Below are 22,064 nucleotides of genomic sequence, written 5' to 3'. Positions count from 1 at the left end.
TCGATCTCCTGACCTCGCGATCCGCCTGCCTTGGCCTCCCAAAGCGCTGGGATTACAGGCGTGAGCCACCGCGCCCGGCACTTCCATGTCTTTTAGTGTATTCGCATTCTCAGAGCTGTCCAACCATTCCCACAGTCAACGTTAGAACATTTTCATCACTCCCCTTCAAAAAACCCATATGAATCGCTCCATATTTCCCGACCCCCTGGAAGCCCTAGGCTGCCACTAATCATTCTGTCTCTATGGATTTGCCTATTCTGGGCATCTTATATAAATGGAATCATATATTAGTGTGTCTTCAAGATGGATTCATGTGCCGTACTTCATTCCTTTTTATGGCTGAATAGTATTCCCTTAAACAAACTATACCATATTCACCCATTCATCAATTGATATACCCTAGGATTGCTTCCACTTTGGGCTATTATGAATAATATGACTAAGAACACACATGTTTTTGTGTGGATATTTGCTTTCATTTCTCTTGGCTATATATCTAAAAGGGGGATTTGCCGAGTGTTGTGTTAACTCTAACCTTTCAGGAACTGCCAGCCTGTTTCCATAGCGAGTGTAGCCTCTTGCATTCCCACCAGCAGGAGAGAGATTCCCGTTTCTCCACACCCCTGCTGACGCTTGTCTTTTTGATTACAGCCATCGTAGGAGGTGTGATGTGGCATCTATTTGTAGTTTTGATTTGCATCTCCCTAATGCCTAATAATGTTGAGCATTTTTAATTTCTATTTTGCCCAGGCTGGTCTGGAGCTCCTGGCCTCTCAGCGCTGGGGTCACAGGCGTGAGCCTCTACCAGTTGAGCTGAGCATCTTCTGGTGCTTATTGGCCATTTGCATAATGCACTGGAAAAATATTCATATCCTTTGTGCATTTTTCAATTGTCTTTTTATTGTTGAGTTGTAAGTTTCCTCCATTCTAGATACAATTCCCTTATCAGATATGTGACTTACATATATTTTCTCCCGTTCTGTGGGTGGACTTTTAATTTTCTTGGTGGTGTCCTTTAAAGCACAGAAGTTTTTGTTTTGTTTTGAGATGGAGTCTCGCTCTGTCGCCAGGCCAGAGTTCAGTGGCACGATCTCGGCTCACTGCAACCTCCGCCTCCTGGCTTCAAGCGATTCTCCTGCCTCAGCCTCCCAAGTAGCTGGGATTAGAAGCAGGCGCCGCCAAACCCGGCTAATTTTTGTATTTTTAGTAGAGAGACGGGGTTTTACCATGTTGGCCAGGATGGTCTAGATCTCCTGATCTCATGATCTGCCCACCTCGGCCTCCCAAAGTGCTGGGATTTCAGGCGTGAGCCACCGCGCCCGGCCGCAGTAAAGTTTTTAATCTGATGAAGTTTAATTTATTCTTCTGTAGTCGCTCCTGCCTTTAGTGTCACTGCCTCGCCCAAGGTCTCGAAGACCTCCTGTCGGCTTCCAAGTGTTTCCTTTTTTTTTTTTTTTTTTTTGAGACGGAGTCTCGCTCTGTCGCCCAGGCTGTAGTGCAGTGGCGCAATCTCGGCGCACCGCAAGCTCCGCCTCCCGGGTTCAAGCGATTTTCCTGTCTCAGCCTCCCGAGTAGCTGGGATTACAGGCGCCTGCCACCACGCCCGGCTAATTTTTTTTTTTTTTTTTTGTATTTTTTGTAGAGACGGGGTTTCACCATGTTGGCCAGGATGGTCTCGAACTCCTGACCTCGTGATCCACCCGCCTCGGCCTCCCAAAGTGCTGGGATTACAGGCGTGAGCCACCGCGCCCGGCCTTTTTTTTTTCTTTTTTCTTTCTTTTTTTTTTTTTTTTTTGATACGGGGTCTCGTCGCTCTGTCGCCCAGGGTGGAGTGCAATGGCGTGATCTCGGCTCACTGCAACCTCCGCCTCCCGGGTTCAAGCGATTCTCCTCTAGGATTACGGGCGCCTGCCACCACGCCCGGATAATTTCTTCTAATTTTTAGTAGAGATGGGGTTTCACTGTGTTAGCTAGGATGGTCTCGATCTCCTGACCTCGTGATCCGCCCGCCTCGGCCTCCCAAAATGCTGGGATTACAGGCGTGAGCCACCGCGCCCCGCCCAAGTGTTATTTGTAAAACGAAGAAACCAACATCGAGAGGGACGCTGACTCGACGCCGCGCCTTTCCCATCCGCACCAGCAAGAGGGCCCCTGTGCCCCAAACGCGAACCGTACGGCTCCAGACAGCACCGCGGAACTCGGTGGCTTCCAGAAGGCCCCGCGCCTGCGCATTCCGCTGCCTGCGCCTGCGCCTGCGCCGTTCTCCCGGCCGCCGCCCCAGCACCTCCTCCGGACGGTGTCGCCGAAGTCTCGCGAGCCCGGAGCGTGGCACGTGGGTTGGTAACTGTGGCGCTGCTCCCTCCACCTCCACCCCTGCCCTCCTCAGGCCCCCTCCGCCTCCACCCCTGCCCTCCTCAGGCCCCCTCCGCCTCCACCCCTGCCCTCCTCAGGCCCCCTCCGCCTCCACCCCTGCCCTCCTCAGGCCCCCTCCGTCCCCGCCTCGTCCTCCTCAGGCCCCCTCCGCCTCCACCCCTGCCCTCCTCTGGCCCCCTCCGCCCCCGGCTCCGTCCTCCTCTGGCTCCCTCCGCCCCCGGCCCCGGCCCCACGGCGGGATGCGGGACAACACCAGCCCCATCAGCGTGATTCTGGTGAGCTCGGGGAGCAGGGGCAATAAGCTGCTGTTCAGGTACCCCTTCCAGAGAAGCCAGGAGCACCCGGCGTCCCAGACAAGTAAGTGAGCGCTGGGCGGGGGCCTGGCGCTCGCGGGGGCCGCCTCATTCCGGGGCCGCCTCATTCCAGGGCCGCCTCGCGGAGCTTAGCTTTTGCTGGGCATTCGAGAGCTGCTCGTTGTAGAGTATTTGAAAAGTAGAAAAAGGAAAAAAAAAGAAAAAGTAAAAAAAATTAAAATCATGCGTTGTTCACCACACCAAAGCAACTACTGCTGACATTTCATCAGTCTCCAGCCTTTAAAAAATAAAATGAGTTTGGGATGTATTCATCTTGAGAAAATACAAAATTACACGAACAAGGCCGGTGGCGGTAATCCCAGCACTTTGGGAGGCCGAGGCGGGCGGATCACCTGAGGTCAGGAGTTCGAGACCAGCCTGGCCAACATGGTTGAAACTCTTGTCTCTACTGAAAAAATAAAAATAAAAAAACCCAGAAATTAGCCGAGCGTGGTGGTGTGTGCCCATAATCCTAGCTACTCGGGAGGCTGAGGCAGGAGAATTGCTTGAACCCGGGAGGCGGAGGTTTCAGTGAACCGAGATCGCGCCACTGGATTCCAGCCTGGGCAACAGAGCAAGACTCCGTCTCAAAAAAAAAAAAAAAAAAAAAAAGTTACGTGAACATCTGAAGTTGTCTTTGCCACCGCCAGTTCCAGCCAGCACAAGGATCACCCCTGGCCGTGTTGGGAGTTGTCTGCCCTGTACATAGATGCAGATCTATCCACAGGAAAAGAGAACGTTGCGTGAGGTTTTTCATCGCACGAATTGTTCTGTGGCGCCCTTTTCCCACAGTCGGCCTTGGAGCTCCGTCTGCCTTTGCAAGCAGGGATCAACCTCATCCTTGGCTGCAGGCTGCTGCCTTCCCCTGTGGACGGCATGTAGGTTACTTTTGATTTTTCATCATCATGAACGTTCAGTTTTTGTTTTTATTTTATTTATTTTTTGAGACGGAGTCTCACTCTGTCGCCCAGGCTGGAGTTGAGTGGCGTGATCTCGGCTCACTGCAGCCTCCACCTCCCGGGCTCAAGGGATTCTCCTGCCTGAGTCTCCCAAGTAGCTGGGGCTACAGGCATGTGCCACCACACCCTGCAATTTTTTTTTTCTTTTTTTTTTTAGTAGAGATGGGGTTTTGCCATGTTGGCCAGGCTGATCTCGAACTCCTGGCCTCAAATGATCTACCTGCCTCGGCCTCCCAAAGTACTGGGATTACAGGTGTGAGCCACCGCACCCGGACTGTTCAGTTTTTATTTTATATTTTGTTTTAAAATTATTTTTAAACTTGTTGATATGGCAGAACGTTTTAAAGATACAAAGGCGTTTAGATTATGAAAAGAAAGTTCTTTCCTACTATGGGCCCCCAGCCCTCAGTTTCCATCATAGGGGTAACTACTGTTCCCATTTTTCTGTCTTTCCAGGACCTTCTGTGTAAATACAGGCGTATGTATTTCTTTTTTCTTTTTTTTTTTTTTTTGACATGAGTCTTGCAGTCTCGCCAGGCTGGAGTGCAGTGGCGTGATCTCGGCTCACCGCAACCTCCGACCCCCTGTCAAGCAATTCTCCTGCCTCAGCCTCCCGAGTAGCTGGGACTACAGGCATGCGCCACCATGCCCAGCTAATTTTTTTTTTTTATTTTTAGTAGAGATGGGGTTTCACCATGTTGGCCAGGCTGGTCTCCAACTCCTGACCTCGTGATCCGCCCGCCTTGGCCTCCCAAAGTGCTGGGATTACAGGCGTGAGCCACCGCGCCCAGCCTGCACTTGTGTTTTTTTTCTAAGCACAAGCAAAGTCACACCATACACACTGTTCTGCCCCTGTTTTCGTTTTCCCTTCATGTCTGCATCTTTGATGTAGATCAGAACCTGTCGAGCACCCTTGTCCTTCTTACCAGCCACGGTGAATTCCATGAGATGAACATATTGTGATTTGTTTATCGTGTCCTCTTGGTTGATGGACGCAAAATTGTTTTCAATCTTTTGCTAATACGAAAAGTGCAAACGTTCTTTCCAGGTATTGTCATTTTGCAAAATTCTTGTAATATTAAATCCCCAAAGTAGCATGGTTGGGTATAAGGGATAAGGAGCATATTTATTTTTAATAGGTTAGATTTTTCAATCTTTGTTAATTTGGTAGGTGAAAAATTATATCTGGTAGTAATTTTAATGTTTATTTGCCTTTTAATTGAGATAGAAAGCATATTTTCCTGTTTTTGGAGCCATTTGGATTTCCTTTTCAGTGAATGACTTATTTATAACCTTTGCCTAATGTTCTCTTGGGTTCTTTGATTTTTTTTTTCCTTATAGATTTGAAGGAGTTCTTTATATATTTAATGTAAAAATAGATCTTGGGACAAAGCTATAGTTACCTTGTTTGCTTCTGTGTAGTTCTTGCCAGAGTTTTGATTTTTATGGAGTTTTCAGTCTTATCTCTTGTGGTTTCTGAGTTTTGTTTTAAATAGAAAGGCGTTTTGCTCTCCAAAATTATTAACAACAACAATAAAAAAACTCCCTTATTTTCCTCCAGACTGTTTATGTCTTTTTTTTTTTTTTTTTTTTGAGACAGAGTCTCACTCTGTCGCCCAGGCTGGAGTGCAATGGCATGATCTTGGCTCACTGCAACCTCCGCCTCTCAGGTTCAAGCGATTCTCCTGTCCCAGCCTCCTGAGTAGCTGGGTTTACAGGTGCGTGCCACCACGCCTGGCTAATTTTTGTATTTTTAGTAGAGATGGGGTTTCACCATATCAGCCAGGCTGGTCTTGAACTCCTGACCTCGTGATCTGCCTTCCTCGGCCTCCCAAAGTATATCTTGTTTTTAAATGTGTTTGTCTTGGCATAAGGTGAAGGCTAATCCTAAGAGCTGATATTTTCTGGGCTCTTGTGAAGAGTTGCAGATGAACTGCGTGGTTGCCTTTGGAGCCCTGTGGAACTGGAGTTATAACAGGCCACAACGTGACCAAATGATGATTGATTGGGCCAAGATAATTTTCTTTTCCATATGGCTATCTGGTCCCAACATAATTTTATTGAATGATTCACCTTACTTCCACTAATTGATTCTGCTGTCTTTATCGTGCTAAATTCTCACGTTTACTTGGATCTATTTTTTATCTTTCTTATCTCCTCCAATGATCTATGTGTAGGTTCCATAATAATTACTGTAACTTTATATTATGTTATACTATCAGTAAGGTTAGTCACTTGTCATTACTTTTCTTTTTCAGCGTTATCCTGGCTGTGCTTTATTATTTTTCCCTGTAAACTTTAGCATCAAGTGTATTAGGTCCCACTCCCAAGCTCTTGGTGTAGGTAGCTTTGAATCTGTTAATTAACTGGGAAGAAAAAGCATCTTTATGTTGAATCTTCCCGTTCAGGAAAATGATATGTCTTCAATTCATTTTTTTCTCCCTTATTAGCTTTTCCATTGTTTTCATGGGCCTTTTGCACTCTTCTTAGGTTCATCACTAGGTTTTTAAATTTTTTTACTCCAGTAAAGTATTATTGTTTGTGTATATGAAGGCTCTTGGTGTATGTACATTTAAATTTTTTTTATTTTGCCTATGCTTTTTCCAACCTAATTGTCATCCTATACTGCGAGGGGGCGTGTGTGTACATGTGCATAGGGGCCTACCTCACTTTATTGTGTTTTCTACAAATTGAAAGTTTATGGCAACCCTGTGTCCAGCAAGTCTGTCAGCACCATTTTTCCAACAGTATATACTCACTTTGTGTCTCTGTGTGGTGTTGTGGTAATTCTTGCAGTATTTCAAACTTTTTCATTATTATTGTATCTGTTATGGTGATACATGATCTTTATGTTACTATTGTGATTGTTTTGGGGTACCAAGAACCATGTCCACATAAGATAGCAAGTTTCATCAATAATTGTGTGTATTCTGGCTGTTCCCCCATCTGTTTCCATCTCCTTGGACCACCCTGTTCCAAGGAGACACAACAATATTGAAATTAAGCTGGTTATCTACAGTGGCCTCTAAGGGTTCAAGTGAAATAAAGAATCACATGTTTCTCACTTTAAATCAAAAGCTAGAAATGATTAAGCTTCTTGAGGAAGGCATGTTGAAAGCTGAACTAGGCCAAAAGGTAGTCTGCTTGCACAAAACAGTCAAATGGTAAATGCAAAGGAAAAGCTCTTGAAGGAAATGGGAAGTGTTACTCCAAGCCAGGCCTGCACCTGTACTCCCAGCTACCTGGGAACTGTAGGCAGGAAAATTGCTTGAGCCCAGGAGTTTAAATCTAGCCTGGGCAACATAGGGAGACCCTGACTCTTAAAACAAACAAACAAACAACGCTGGGCACAGTGGCTCATGCCTGTAATCCTAGCACTTTGGGAAGCCGAGGTGGGCGGATCACAAAGTCAGAAGTTCGAGACCAGCCTGGACAACATGGTGAAACCCCATCTCTGCTAAAAAAAAAAAAATACAAAAATTAGCTGGGCGTGTTGGCCCATGCCTGTAATCCCAGCTACTCCGGAGGCTGAGACAGGAGAATTGCTTGAGCCTGGGAGGCAGAGGTTGCAGTGAGCTGAGATCCGACATTGCACTCCAGCCTGGGCAACAAGAGGGAGACTCTGTCTCAAAACAAAGCAAAACAAAACAGTGAATGCATGATAAAAAGGTAAATAGCTTTGTTTGTTGCTGGTATGGAAAGTTTTAGTGGTCTAGATAGATCAGGCCAGCCACAATATTCTCTTAAACCAAAGCCTAATCCAGAAAAAGGCTCTAACTCTCTTTAATTCTGAGAAGGCTGAGAGAGGTGAGGAAGCTGCGGAAGAAAAGTTGGAAGCTAGCAGAAGTTAGTTCATGAGATTTAAGGAAAGAAACCATCTCTATAACGTAAAAGTGCAAGGTGGGCCGGGTGCGGTGGCTCACGCCTGTAATCCCAGCACTTTGGGAGGCCGAGGCGGGCGGATCACGAGGTCAGGAGATCAAGACCATCCTGGCTAACACAGTGAAACCCCGTCTCTACTAAAAATACAAAAAATTAGCCGGGAAGGGGGAGGGGGCTTGCTGGACACCCCATTGGACCGTCATTTTGATGTAGAGGCCTGTGGTTGTCTTGCCCTTTAAATGTGGTGGTGGAACAAACTCTGGTTTTTCACAGGCATATAGAATGCTTTTGCCCCTGCACAGCAGGGTGGCGGGCTCCTGTAGTCCCAGCTACTCGGGAGACTGAGGCAGGAGAATGGCATGAACCCGGGAGGCAGAGCTTGCAGTGAGCTGAGATTGCACCACTGCACTCCAGCCTGGACAACAGAGCGAGACTCTGTCTCAAAAATCAGCAACAACAACAACAGAAAGTGCAAAAGGTGAAGCAGCAACTGCTGATGTTGAAGCTGCAGCAAGTTATTCAGAAGATTCAGCTACGATAATTGATGAAGATGTCTTCATTAAACAACAGATTTTCTTTTTTTTTTTTGAGACGGAGTTTTCGCTCTTGTTGCCCAGGCTGGAGTGCAATGGCACGATCTCAGCTCACTGCAACCTCTGCCTCCTGGGTTCAAGCAATTCTTCTGCCTCAGCCTCCCAAGTAGCTGGGATTACAGGCATGCACCACCATACCCGGCTAATTTTTTTTTTTTTTGTATTTTTAGTAGACACGGGGTTTCACCATGTTGGTCAGGTTGGTCTTGAACTCCTGACCTCAGGTGATCCGCCTGTCTCGGCCTCCCAAAGTGCTGGGATTACAGGCGTGAGCCACCACCCCCAGCAACAGATTTTTGTTTGTTTGTTTTTTTGAGACAGAGTCTCGCTCTGTCGCCCAGGCTGGAGTGCAGTGTCACGATCTCGGCTCACTGCAGCCTCCACCTCCTGGGTTCAAGTGATTCTCCTGCCTCAGTCTCCTGAGTAGCTGGGATTACAGGCGCCTGCCACCACGCCCAGCTAATTTTTGCATTTTTAGTAGAGACTGCGTTTCACCATGTTGGTCAGGCTGGTCTCGAACCCCTCACCTCATGATCCACCTGCCTCGGCCTCCCAAAGTGCTGGGATTACAGATGTGAGCCACCGCGCCTGGCAACAGATTTTTAATGTAGACAAAACAGCCTTATATTGGAAGGAGATGTCAGCTAGGACTTTCATACATAGAAACCTGGCTTCAAAACTTCAAAGGACAGACTGCCTCTCTTGTTACAAGCTAATGTAGCTAGTGGCCTTAAGTTGAAATGAATACTCATTTACCATTATAAGAATCCTAAGACTTGAGAATTATGCTGAATCTACTCTGCCTGTGCTCTCTCAGTGGAACAACAAAGCCTGGATGATAGTACATGTTTACAGCAGGGTTTACTGAATATTTTAAGCCCATTGTTGAGACCTACTACTCAGAAAAATATTCCTTTCAAAATATTACTGCTCATTGACAATGCACCTAGTCATCCAAGAGCTTCTAAGGGAGATGTAGAGGGAGATTAATGTTGTTTTCATGCCTGCTAGCTCCAGATTCATTCTGTAACCCTTGGATGAAGAAGTAATTTTGACTTTCAAGTCCTACTATGTAAGAAATACAATTTGTAAGGCTATAGCTGCCATAGATAGTGATTCCTTGGACAGATCAGGGCAAAATAAATTGAAAACCTTCTGGAAAGCATGTGCCATTATAGATGCCATTAAGAACATTGGTGATCATGTCAAAATATCAACAGTAACAGGAGTTTGGAAAAAGTTGATTCCAGCTCTCATGGATGACTTTGAAGGAGTCGAAACTTCAGTGGAGGAAGTAACTGCAGATATGGTGGAAATAGCAAGAGATCTAGAATTAGAAGTGGCACCTAAAGATGTGACTGAAATGCTGCAATCTCACGATAAAACTTGAACGGATGAGGACTTGATTGTTATGGATGGGCAAAGAAAGCAGTTTCTGGGCTGGGTGTGGTGACTCATGCCTGTAATCCCAACACTTGGGAGGCTGAGGCAGGTGGATCACTTGAGCCCAGGAGTTCGAGACCAGCCTGGGCAACATGACAAAAATTCATCTGTATTAAAAATACAGAAACTAGCCGGGCATGGGTGGCATATGCCTGTAGTCCCAGCTACTCAGGGGACTGAGGTAGGAGGATCACCTGAGCCTTGGGAGGTCAAGACTGTAGTGAACGGTGATCACACCACCGCACTCCAGCCTGGATGACAGAGTGATACCCTGTCTCAAAAAAAAAAAAAAAAAAAGAAAGAAAGAAAGTAGCTTCTGGAGATGGAATGTGTTCCTGGTAAAGATGTTGTAAAGATTGTTAAAATGACAACAGAGATTTCGAATATTATATAAACTTAGTTGATAAAGCAGTGGTCAGTTTGAGAGCATTGCTTCCAATTCTGAAAGAACTTCTGTGGTGGATAAAGTGCTGTCAACGTCCCGTACGACAGAGAAATCTTTCATGAAAGGAAGAGTAAATTGATAGATGTAGCAGAGGTCATTGTTGTCTTATTTTAAGAAATTGCTACAGCACCCCAGCCTTCAGCAAGTACCACTCTAATCAGTCAACAGCCATCAACATTGAGGCAATACCTTTCTCCAGCAAAACGATTGTTTTGCTGAAGGCTGAGCTGATTGTTAGCGTTTTTTTTTCTTTTCCTTTTTTTTTTTTTTTTTTTTTTGAGACCGAGTCTCACTCTGTCGCCCAGGCTCAAGTGCAGTAGCACAATCCTCATCCTCCTGAGTAGCTGGGATTACAGGTGCCCACCACCATGCCTGGCTAATTTTTTTTTTTTTTTTTTTGAGACGGAGTCTTGCTGTGTCTCCCAGGCTGGAGTACAGTGGCGCGATCTTGGCTCACTGCAAGCTCTGCTTCCCGGGTTCACACCATTCTCCTGCGTCAGCCTCCAGAGTAGCTGGGACTACAGGCACCCACCACCACGCCCGGCTAATTTTTTGTATTTTTAGTAGAGACGGGGTTTCACCGTGTTAGCCAGGATGGTCTTGATCTCCTGATTTCGTGATCCACCTGCCTCGGCCTCCCAAAGTGCTGGGATTACAGGCGTGAGCCACCTCGCTCAGCCACGCCCGGCTAATTTTTGTATTTTTAGTAGAGATGGGGTTTCGCTATGTTGGCCAGGCTGGTTTCGAACTCCTGACCTCAGGTGATCCACCCACCTTGGCCTCCTAAAGGGTTGGGATTATAGGCACGAGCCACCGTGCCTGGCTTATCACTGTTTTTGAAGATAACTTAAGATTTGTCATTTTAATGATTTGTAAGTGTATAATTAAGTGGCATTAATTAACATTCATTATAGTGTGCAGCCATTACCGCTATCTGTTTCTAAAGCTTTTTCATCACGTAAACTGAAACTCTGTAACCACTGACCAATAACTCTTCATTTCCCCTGCTCCCAGCCCCTGCTAACCTCTAATCTACTTTCTGTCTTGATGCATTTGCCTGTTCTAGACATTTCATATACTGTAAGTGCACCATTTGTTCTTTTGTCTCTGGCTTATTCAGCGTGATATTGTCAAGGTTCACCCATGTTCATTCCTTTTTATGTCTGAGTAATATTCCATGGTATGGACAGAGCATGTTTTGGAAAACATGGCTGTTAACGGTTCCATAACCCTCCTGTGTGTGGAAGGACCCTGTTTTCTTAGCCCTTCCCCTCTTTTCGCCCCCACTCAGGTAAGCCGCGTAGCAGATACGCTGCCAGCAACACGGGCGACCATGCTGATGAGCAGGACGGCGATTCCAGGTAAGGGCTCTGCGGCCACTTCGGGGCGGGGCGCGTCCTGGTCCCAGGCCTGGGCAAAGCCCCACCCTCCTGTTCGCCCAGATGTTTTCTCCCTGAGAAGTCTGGTGTTTTTTTTTTTCCATTTAGTGGGTGCTCTCAGGTAGTGTAGAGTGGAGGACTGCGTAGACAGTCTTGGGCTTGCTGAATAATTTGGGCACCTGTTCCAGCTTCAGGCTTGTCTGGTGGGTGAAGCAGGTCAGAGCACAGATGAGGCCATGTCCACGCGAGATGTTTATCTCCTATGAAAGAAACGTAGAGGAAAGCAGACCCCTATGTTGTTGTCTTTGGATCTAATTCCTTGAGCATGTACCCAGAGGTCAAATGCAGGTGCTTGGGTTTAGCACAGCCTGGTCAAGTCCCTTCTTGGTGTCCAGGCTCAGGTGGTGATATGGGCAGTGGGGCTTAGAGCTGGGATGGTGTGAACCTTGATGTTCTTTTAGGCACAGATGAAAGGTGGATCCGGTTCCTTCCTGTGTTTGTGCCCCCTGCTCTCTCTGGGAGGCACCGCCAGGGTAGAAACTTTAGAAATGACCACTTCTGCCTTCTGTTCGTTTTGAAGCATAGTAAATGGTAACATAGGCCCAGGTGAGGGAGGGAAGATTGTGAGTTACCTGCCCTGGGTTCCCTTAAACACAGACAAGGCCTGTGTGGAGTAAAGGACTTGGCCTCCACCGTCCCGGGAAAAAATAGCTAAGATCCCTATGCTGGGCCTTTGCTGTGCAGTGAGGTAGTGCTGTTTCTCTGCAGTTCTCTGACAAGGCAGCCCCACACCTGCCATGGCAATTTGCAAGTCTTTTAAAAAAATTTTATTGATTGATTGTAGAGATGGGGTCTTGCTTTGTTGCCCAGGCTGGTCCTGAGCTCCTGGCCTCAAGTGATTTTCCTTCCTTGGCCTCCCAAATTTCTGGGATTACGTACATAAGCCACCATGCCTGACCACAATTTGTGGTTCCAAGACTGTGATTTTTATCATCATTTGGGAGGATGTTGGGGCCTCTGGCATGACTGATGACTGTCTCTGAGTGGAGTGGGCTTTGGAAGGGCGATGGGGCTTGCTGGACACCCCATTGGACCGTCATTTTGATGTAGAGGCCTGTGGTTGTCTTGCCCTTTAAATGTGGTGGTGGAACAAACTCTGGTTTGTCACAGGCATATAGAATGCTTTTGCCCCTGCACAGTGGGTAGGTATTTCCTGTTCTCCCTCCACCTGTGCCACAGATCAGCTTAGAGCAGGGCTGGCTGCTGGCCACCCCCCACATTAGCCTTACTCCAAGCTGTAGTGGATGTGAGGCCCAGGCTGCTGAAGACTCAGAAGGAAGGCTGGCAGTACCTAATTCCTGCAGTTAATTTTCAGACTTATAATGACATGACCATGAGGATATTTTCTAGGGAATTAATTTAATATTTAACGTAATGAAGAGGTAAAACTGTGGGAGTGGCATGCTTCTCTCTAGAATCTTTTATTGAAGAATTGCTTCATTCAGTAATTTTAGCACATCGTATATCTGTAAATCTCACTGCTGCCACCCATGTTTTCCAGATACAGGGTTCATACCCTTAGGGGCTCAGTTCCCCTCCTGGTTTATTTTGTCACGTAGGCCCGCAAGCCCCTGCTCTGCCTTGTCATAGCTCAGAGCATGTTCCTGGAGCAAGGCAGTGAAAGTGCATCAAATCCACTCTCTGTGTCTTTGATTTTTTTTTTTTGAGATGGAGTCTCGCTCTGTCACCCAGGCTGGAGTGCAGTGGCGTGATCTCAGCTCACTGCAAACTCCACCTCCTGGGTTCACACCATTCTCCTGCCTCAGCCTCCGGAGTAGCTGGGACTACAGGCGACTGCCACCACGCCCGGCTAATTTTTTCTATTTTTAGTAGAGATGGGGTTTCACTGTGTTAGCCAGGATGGTCTCGATCTCCTGACCTCGTGATCCACCAGCCTCGGCCTCCCAAAGTGCTGGGATTACAGGCGTGAGCCACTGCGCCCGGCCCGTGTCTTTGACTGTTGTTCCCAAAAGTGCTTTTCTTTCTGAAACCAGAGCTTCAGTTTACCAGACTGAAACAGTATTAACAGGCTACACAGTAACTTGTGAGTGGTCGTGGCCTGCCTTAGAAAAGTGAGGACACAGCCGTGCTGCTCACTATTACAAACACTGGCCAGTGTGGCCATTTAAATTGAAGTTAACTGAAATAGGCCAGATGTCGTGGCTTATGCCTGTAATCCAAGCACTTTGGGAGGCCCAGGCAGGTGCATCACCTGAGGTCAGGAGACAGCCTGGCCAACATGGCAAAACCCTACCTCTACTAAAAATACAAAAATTTGTCGGGCATGGGAGCACATGCCTGTAATCCTAGCTACTCCGGAGGCTAAGGCAGGAGAATCACTTGAACTTGGGAGGCGGAGGTTGCAGTGAGCTGAGATCACACCACTGCACTCCAGTTTGGGCAACAGAACGAGAGTCTGTCTCAAAAAAAAAAAAAAAAAAAAAAAAAAAAAAAAAAAAAAAAGAAGAAGAAGATGGAAATTAACTGAAATAAAAAATTCACTTGCGGCCGGGTGCAGTGGCTCACGCCTGTAATCCCAGCCCTTTGGGAGGCCAAGGCGGGCGGATCATGAGGTCAGGAGATCGAGACTCATCCTGGCTAACATGGTGAAACCCCATCTCTACTAAAAATACAAAAAATTATCCGGGCATGGTGGTGGGCGCCTGTAGTCCCAGCTACTTGGGAGGCTGAGGCAGGAGAATGGCGTGAACCCGGGAGACGGAGCTTGCAGTGAGCCAAGATCATGCCAGTGCACTCCAGCCTGGGCGACAGAGTGAGACTCCGTCTCAAAAAAAAAAAAAAAAAAAAAATTCACTTGCTCAGTTGCACTGGTCACATTTCAGGTGCTCAGTGTCTATATGGAAATAGTGTCTACCATATTAAATGGTTCAGATTTGGAATATTCCCATCACAGTAGAAAGTTCTTTTGGGGCCGGGAGCGGTAGTTTATGCCTGTAATCCCATCACTTTGGGTGTCTAAGGCGGGGGGATCACTTGAGGCCAGATGTTTGAGAACAGTCTGGACAGCATGACGAAACCCCATCTCTACAAAAAATACAAAAATTAGCTGGGTTGGTGACCTGCGCCCTTAGTCCCAGCCACTGGGGAGGCTGAGGGAGCCCAGGACATGGAGCTTGCAGTGAGCCGAGATCATGCCGCTGTACTCCAGCCTGAGCCTTGAGTGACAGAGTGAGACCCTGTCTCAAAAAAAAAAAAAAAAAAAAAAATTGGACAATGCTGGCTTAGAGAGGGGGCTAGTTTTTTGAGGTGCATCATCAAGATATGGTTCAGGGCTGGGCGCATTGGCCCATGCCTGTAATCCCAGCACTTTGGGAGACTGAGGTAGGCAGATCGCTTGAGCTCAGGAGTTCGAGACCAGCATGGGTAATATGACGAAGTCCTGTCTCTACCAAAAATACAAAAAATTAGCCTGGCATGGTGGCACTCGCCTGTGGTCTCAGCTACTCAAGAGGCTGAGGTGAGAGGATTGCTTGAGCCTGGGAGGCAGAGATTGCAGCAAGCCAAGATCACATTGCTGCACTCCAACTTGGGTGACAGAGTGAGACCCCCCTCTCAAAAACAATTTAAGATATGATTCAGGGTATAGAGATTAACTCTTACTTATTTTTTATAATCCTTTTCTATAATTCAATTATGAGAAAAGAAAATGGATATTGTCCAGTGTCTCTAAGACTTGAAACCAAGGTCAGAAAAGATGTAGTGTTCCCTGGGTATTAGGGGCCATGGTGCTCATGTTTAAATGTACCGTGTGTCCCCACCACTGGTAGGTGCAGAAGCCATCAAGCCAGGTCTGAGAGAGAGCCTGGTGTCCCTCAGAAAGGCTGGTGTGGGCATGTCCCTCTCTGTGTGGACACCATCTTCCTGCTCCCTTCTTTGAAACTGCGAGCAGTGCTTAGGCCACTACCTCAGAGAATGGGGAGCTAGAGGTTTAGAGAAGAACTGATTTATTTCATTTTCAAAATGCTCTGAAATCATATTATTATTATTATTATTATTATTTTGAGACGTAGTTTCATTCTTGTTGCCCAGGCTGGGGTGCAATGGCGCAATCTCGGCTCACTGCAACCTCTGCCTCCCAGGTTCAAGCAATTCTCCTGCCTCAGCCTCCCAAAGTGCTGGGATTACAGGCGTGAACCACCGCGCCTGGCCTAATTTTTTTTTTTTTTTTTTAACAGAGGTTTTCTCCATGTTGGCCAGGCTGGTCTCGAACTCAGCTTGGTCAACATGGAGAACCCTGACCTCAGGTGATTGAACTCCTGGGCTTAAGTGATCTTCCCACCTTGGCCTCCCAATGTTCTGGGATTACACGCATGAGCCCCCTCACCCAGCTACCATCTCTGCCTTTAATTCTCAGGTGACATCTTGGGGAATCAGGTGGCACTGCTACTGTCCTCAGGCTTGGCCACTTTTGTAGCAGTGTACCCAACTTGTGGCTGCACTTGGGCCTAGGCCAGATGGGGTCCTTGGCCAGGCCGGCACTCTCTAGCTCACAACATACAGGTCCTCCCACCAGGCACACATAAGGCTCTGCCAGGGCCTCTCTTGATAGGTTTGCCTCTATTAGCTTGTGTTTTTAGAGCCCTACACTGATGTGTTAGAAAGATGCCCTCTCCTTTCCGTAGCTGAGGTTGACACACAAGAAAGCGGGTAGGCATTTTTGTCCCCAGGCTTGGGCATTTCCCTCTGCCCAGCCATCGCATCCATGCTGCAGGGCAGTGTACAGGGACAAGTGCAGGTTCAGGGTTCCAAGTTTGACTCTCGCTTTGCAGCCTACGGTGTGTGATCTTGGGCACATTCTTTAGAATGAGCCTTAGTTCCACTGTTTTCTGTAAGATGCCTGAGGGTGGTGAGTTGCCTTCACCTCTTCCTCCCAGATCAGGATGTTGTAGGACCATCCTTGTCTCTGAGTGTTAGCTGATGGCCCTGCCTCCCTCGGAGGGGGCAGACGCAAGTCTGTAAAATGCTCCTGTCAGGAAATGGAGCATTGCCGGACTCAGAAGCCCTCTGTGCTTACTCCTTTTCCTCTGGAGCAAAGGGGTTGCATTGTGACTTGTCTAGTTGTAGGAGGCAGAGCTTACAGTCAGGCTTCAGCTTCGAGGATTCTGACTTCTTGGGTGATCTTGGGAAAGTCCATGAAACATCTTAATGCTTTCATACTATACAACCTGAGGAGCTTGGCAGCTGCTGAGGAAAGAGATCCCTTCTGTGGATCTTTGGCAGAGCTCCCACACTGTTTCCACTCCTGGATTCAGGTCTCCTTTCTCTTTCCAGAATACATGGAAAGCAGTATGTCCCAGAACTCAAATATCTGCAGAGGAAAATAAAGTTTTTGTTTGTTTGTTTGTTTGTTTTTTTGAGGCAGAGTTTCACTCTGTCGCCCAAGGCTGGAGTGCAGTGGTGTGATCTCGGCTCGCTGCAACCTCACCTCTGGGGTTCAAGCGATTCTCCTGCCTCAGCCTCCCGAGTAGCTGGGATTACAGGCATCCACCACCAAGCTGAGCTAATTTTTTCTTTTTAAGTAGAGACAGGGTTTCGCCATGTTGGCCAGGCTGGTCTCGAACTCCTGACCTCAAGCGATCCACCCACCTCGGCCTCCCAAAGTGCTAGGATTACAGGTGTGAGCCACCGTGCCTAGCCAGAAAGTAAACTCCTAAACTGTTTCTAAAAATCTCAACTCAGGTAGTGCAGAAGCCCAGATGTTTTCTGACAAATATATATGGATCCACCATGACCACTTTATTGCTCCAGGCAGAGGCTTAGGGAAGTCAGGTGTGCTGGCAGTCACAGTATCTCAAGAATTGGAGCTGGTGAAATTCATATGACACGCTATAGTTTTCAGAAGGCTTTTGCCTCTGGGAGTCTTATGTGATCCTCTGTGGGCGATTTCTTGTCATGCAGATGAGAAAACTTTTACCACAAAGATTAGTTTTAGGCTGGGTGCGGTGGCTCATGCCTGTAATCCCAGTACTTTGGGAGGCCGAGGCAGGAGGATTGCTTGACCCCAGGAGTATGAGACCAGCCTGGGTAGCATTGTGAGACCCTGTCTCTTTTGAAGAAAAAAAAGAAAAAAGGAAAAAAAAAAGAAAAGAAAAGATGAGATACTTCTGCACAGGCATCCGGCTAATACATATGGTGCTGGGTCTGACCCAGCTCTGCCAGCCTTGTGCTTACTTCTGAAAAATGACTTTTGTTCCTGCCCAGCCCGTACTTCTGTGTGAGAATTTGACTTTTAGTGAGAAAACCCCATGGTAAGCGTTGAGCGTGGGGAGCGTGTGACCCTGTTTCTCAGCGTGGGGAGTGTGTGATCCTGTTTCTCAGCGTGGGGAGTGTGTGACCCTGTTTCTCAGCGTGGGGAGTGTGTGACCCTGTTTCTCAGTGTGGGGAGCGTGTGACCCTGTTTCTCAGCGTGGGGAGTGTGTGATCCTGTTCTTGTCTGGTAAGTTGCTTAGTCGTGATGGTCAACAGTTAATGCTTAATGGTGGCACTTCTGCTAGACTTTTGTGCAGATTTTATAAAACAGCCTTGTAACTTTTCATGGTTTTTAAAAAAGTGATATGTTTTTGTTTGGTCTTGATGGTCCTGTTCCCATTTCAGCGAGCCATGTCCTCCAACCGATGAGCAATTGGTTGCAGGGTAAGACCGAGACCTCTCCACCGTCTTTCTGTCTTGATTCCGGCTGCCTTCTCTTCTTGTAATTGTGCTTAATTCCTGATTTCCCTCCATGTTGAAGAGTGACTGATGAGGCACACAGGCGTGGACCTCACTGCCCCAGTTCCCCCATGAATGCCCAGACTTCCCACCACCCCGGGTTTTTCTCTACCCAGTCATTTAGCTATTTCACATTACCTGAGAGGCCAAGGCATGGCTGGCTGGCACCCGGGAGACTTCTGGGACCAGGCATGTCACACAAACCTCCTCTTCCTCCAGGTAGGCACAAGTAGTCCTGTGAGGGTGGTGGGCAAGCAGGAGTGGACTCTGTCATCTCCCTAGTCCACTGCCGCCCTAGAGAGACCTGTGACTGTTGCTCCTTGTTTTTATTTTTTGAGGGGTTTTGTGGGGGCCTCTCCCAAGGGTTGGGCATTAAGTGTGATGCTCAGGCCTAGATGCTATTGAGTGTGCTTAATAGAGGCAGAAATGTTCTCATGGAATTGATATGGTGCTTGTCCAGGAGGGCACGGATGACGGGCGACTCTTCCATTCCCCTTGACAGTGCATCTCCTCTGGGCCTTGGAGGTACACACAGTGTCTGTGAGCTTCCAGCAAGGAGGTGGGTGGGGCGAGCAGAGTTGAGCTCCCCTCCAGGATGTCTTTCCATCCCTTTAGGTGGGTGGGGCGAGCAGAGTTGAGCTCCCCTCCAGGATGTCTTTCCATCCCTTTAGGTGGGTGGGGGGAGCAGAGTTGAGCTCCCCTCCAGGATGTCTTTCCATCCCTTTTTTTGCCCAAGCTAGAGAGCAAACCCTACTCCAGAATAGCTCGGCAGTGATAGAAGGTCCTGGCCTGTTTTCTGGCTGGGCTGGTTCATCTTCCTAAACGTGTTTTTCTTGAATTTCCAAGTTATTCCAGGAATCTTCAGTTTTTGTAACAGATGTTTTATTGTGCTGCAGTACATTTATTAGGCCTTTCACCATCAAAATGAGGGAAAAGGATTTTCATAAAGGTTGGAAGCCAATAAAACAAAACAACACTTGTTTATGGTTCAGTTTGCTGTTTATAAGTTTTGCCCCACCCCCAATCTCATGAATATAACTCTGTCTTTATGTGTATTACATTACCAGACACACTATATAAAGTATAAAGCCAGATGGGTGCAGTGGCTCATGCCTGTAATCCCAGCACTTTGGGAGGCCGAGGCGGGCAGATCATGAGGTCAGGAGGTCGAGACCAGCCTGGCCAACGTGGTGAAACCTTGTCTCTACTAAAAAATATGAAAAATTAGCCGGGCGTGGTGGCACGCGCCTGTAATCCCAGCTATTTGGGAGGCTGAGGCAGTAGAATCGCTTGAACCCAGGAGGTGGAGGTTTCAGTGAGCCGAGATTGCGCCATTACACTCCAGCCTGGGCGACAGAGCAAGACTCCATCTCAAGGGGAAAAAAAAAAAAGCCGCTCAATTGATGTGTCATGGGGCCGGGCGTGGTGGCTCACGCCTGTCATCCCAGCACTTTGGGAGGCCAAGGCAGGCGGATCACCTGAGGTCAGAAGTTCAAGACCAGCCTGACCAACATGGTGAAACTCCGTCTGTACTAAAAATACAAAAATTAGCTGGGCGTGGTGGCAGGTGCCTGTAATCCCACCTACTCGGGAGGCTGAGGCAGGAGAATTGCTTGAACTCGGGAGGCGGAGGTTGCAGTGAGCCGAGATTACGTCATTGCACTCCAGCCTGGGGGACAAGAGCAAGACTTCGTCTCAAAAAGAAAAGTGTTTTGTCATTATATGTTTGTAATATTAAGGTGTGGGGAGTAGATTTCTCTGTGGGCCAGATTTGCTCAGATAAACAGTGGCTAACTACCACCCTGCTGGCTGCCTCAGAGGGCTCCATGAACAGCCACTAAGTCAATGTGACTGTTTTTTTTTTGAGACGGAGTTTCGCTCTGTCACCCAGGCTGGAACGCAGTGGCACGATCTCCGCTCACTGCAACCTCTGCCGCCCAGGTTCAAGTGATTCTCCTGCCTCAGCCTCCTGACTAGCTGGGACTACAGGCTTTACTGCGCCTGGCTAATTTTTGTATTTTTAGTAGAGACGGGGTTTCATCATGTTGGCCATGCTGGTCTCGAACTCCTGACCTCAGGTGATCCACCCACTTCAGCCTCCCAAAGTGCTGGGATTACAGGTGTGAGCCACCACGCCTGGCCCAGTGTGCCTTTTTACTTCAGCTCACAGATTTCCAGTTGGCCGTCTCTGCAGACCCTGGCCTCTAGCAGGGAAAGAGCCTTTTATTTGGCTGTTGTGAGGGCGCCTTGAAGTTTAGGTATTTATAAATGCGAACTGGGCTACCACTGCTTGCCTCTGAAAATCCCAGGGACCATCTCACAGCCAAACTAAATTTGGTCCCTGGACTGGTGCCTGAGGGCTGAGGCTGAGACATGGCTGTGACTCTTTATGACAGAGCAGCAGTTTTTAGTGGAGATTTTGGGCTGTCAGAGCAAGGGACCTTTTTGGAGTGGTGGTGGTTATTTTTCTGTTATCTCTGTGTCCCCTGAGTCACTGGGTGGCAGAGTGGAGGGGCACGGTTTAGATAGGATGTGAGGCGTTGGCCCTGGGTCAGTTGCTAGAGCAGAAGTGTTTGGTGGCGTTTTAATACCTCAAACCCTCCTTCAACATTACCATGTCCCACAGATGGGAGTTATAGAACAGAGTGAGCCATTTAGGGTTTTTGAAGAAAGCGTATTATGCCTGTAGTGTAAGGCACTTGAATCCTCCATCTCTGCAGGAGAGACCTGCAGTGGGCTGCTGAGGACTTGGCTGTGGGTCCTGCATTTCCCAGGATAACTCTAACAAGATTGATTTCAGAAGGTCCAGCTGCAACCTGACTGGGTTGAGAGGCTATTTCCAAATGGCACAAATAGGTTTGACCAAACCCTTGTATGTGGTTTGTTTGTGGGCCTAGGGTGACTTCGGATAGTTCGAGGGTCGTGCCAGTTCAGGAGGAAGGCTGGAAAACAGCATGAGCCCCACAGCCCATGATATACTTGGAAAGAATCCTGTAGCTACTTGCCGTTTGCTGTTACAGAGCTGAGCTACAGTGCAGTTCAAAGAAGGCCTTCCTTTTTCATCACCACATGGAGGAGTTATGTTAGTCTCTCCCATCCCTTCACCAAGAGGTCCTCTGGGGAAGAAGCATGACCAGGTTTGCACACTAGAATGTCTGTCCTCAGTGGTCTCTTCTAGGACCTTAGGGGTCTCCCTACCCAGGGGCAGAGTATGGCCTTGGGGAGGCTAGAGCTTCCTCAAGAGAGTGCACCCTCCTGACCTAGATATTAGATATATTTTTCCTGGGTGGAGAGATACGTATGGGACTTCTCTCTCTTCTGGGTCCAGATCAGAGGTAGTACATTTGTGTTTCTAGAGCGGAGGCCCTCAGAGCCCTGGACTCTGAGATAAGAGTCAGCACCACCCACAGCACCCCTGCAGGTGACACTCCCTTATCCAGATCTCCCCAGGCAGGAGGCATCAGCATTGCCAGTAAGGAGATGTAACGGCACAGATGACCTTGAAAAGGGGAAAAGGGGAAAAGGGATGCCCTCCCTCCCACACCACAGCTGCTCCCACTTCTCCGTGGCACCCAGTCGTATGCAACCTGGTATTTCTGCCATTTGGAAATAGCTGTGATCACAGTGGGCTTGCACATCTTGCACAAAGCTTCTTCCCTGATAAAAACCGGAAAGTTTAAGTGTTCGGGATAAGGGAACGGATGGGCAGCCACGCTATGAGGAAGGAAGTCAGCGCTCTGCACGCATCCCTGTGCACTGTCCCCTTGCCCTCCACGCGGCTGTGTGGGTGAAGGGCCGCTCTGTGGGTGAAGGGCCTGGGTCCTGGGAGTTGAAGGTGCAGCACAGCA

At 48.0% G+C, this 22,064-nt stretch overlaps 1 protein-coding gene across 9 annotated transcripts in view; it reads left to right on the top strand.

The window, feature by feature from the left end:
• Nucleotides 1-2,250: 2,250 nt before the first annotated feature.
• The window catches only part of NPRL3 (NPR3 like, GATOR1 complex subunit), a 54,942-nt gene continuing 35,128 nt past the window's right edge, over nucleotides 2,251-22,064 (top strand). For 3 of the 9 annotated variants that reach the window (XM_024349586.3, XM_024349587.3, XM_054668086.2), the window contains exons 1-3: nucleotides 2,302-2,730; nucleotides 11,340-11,409; nucleotides 18,103-18,141. In XM_024349586.3, coding sequence (XP_024205354.1) covers nucleotides 2,613-2,730; nucleotides 11,340-11,409; nucleotides 18,103-18,141 — 227 coding nt within the window. In that variant the 5' untranslated portion in view covers nucleotides 2,302-2,612. Of the gene's footprint in view, nucleotides 2,731-11,339; nucleotides 11,410-18,102; nucleotides 18,142-22,064 lie in introns of those variants that run through there. The other 6 variants (XM_016928960.4, XM_063796342.1, XM_024349588.3 and 3 more) reach the window with 5 other exon arrangements.

The sequence above is a fragment of the Pan troglodytes genome, chromosome 18 (genome assembly GCF_028858775.2).
Source record: "Pan troglodytes isolate AG18354 chromosome 18, NHGRI_mPanTro3-v2.0_pri, whole genome shotgun sequence".
Lineage (NCBI taxonomy): Eukaryota > Metazoa > Chordata > Mammalia > Primates > Hominidae > Pan > Pan troglodytes.
The sequence above is the reverse complement of the archived record's forward strand: the minus strand, read 5'-3'. Positions and strand labels throughout refer to the sequence as shown.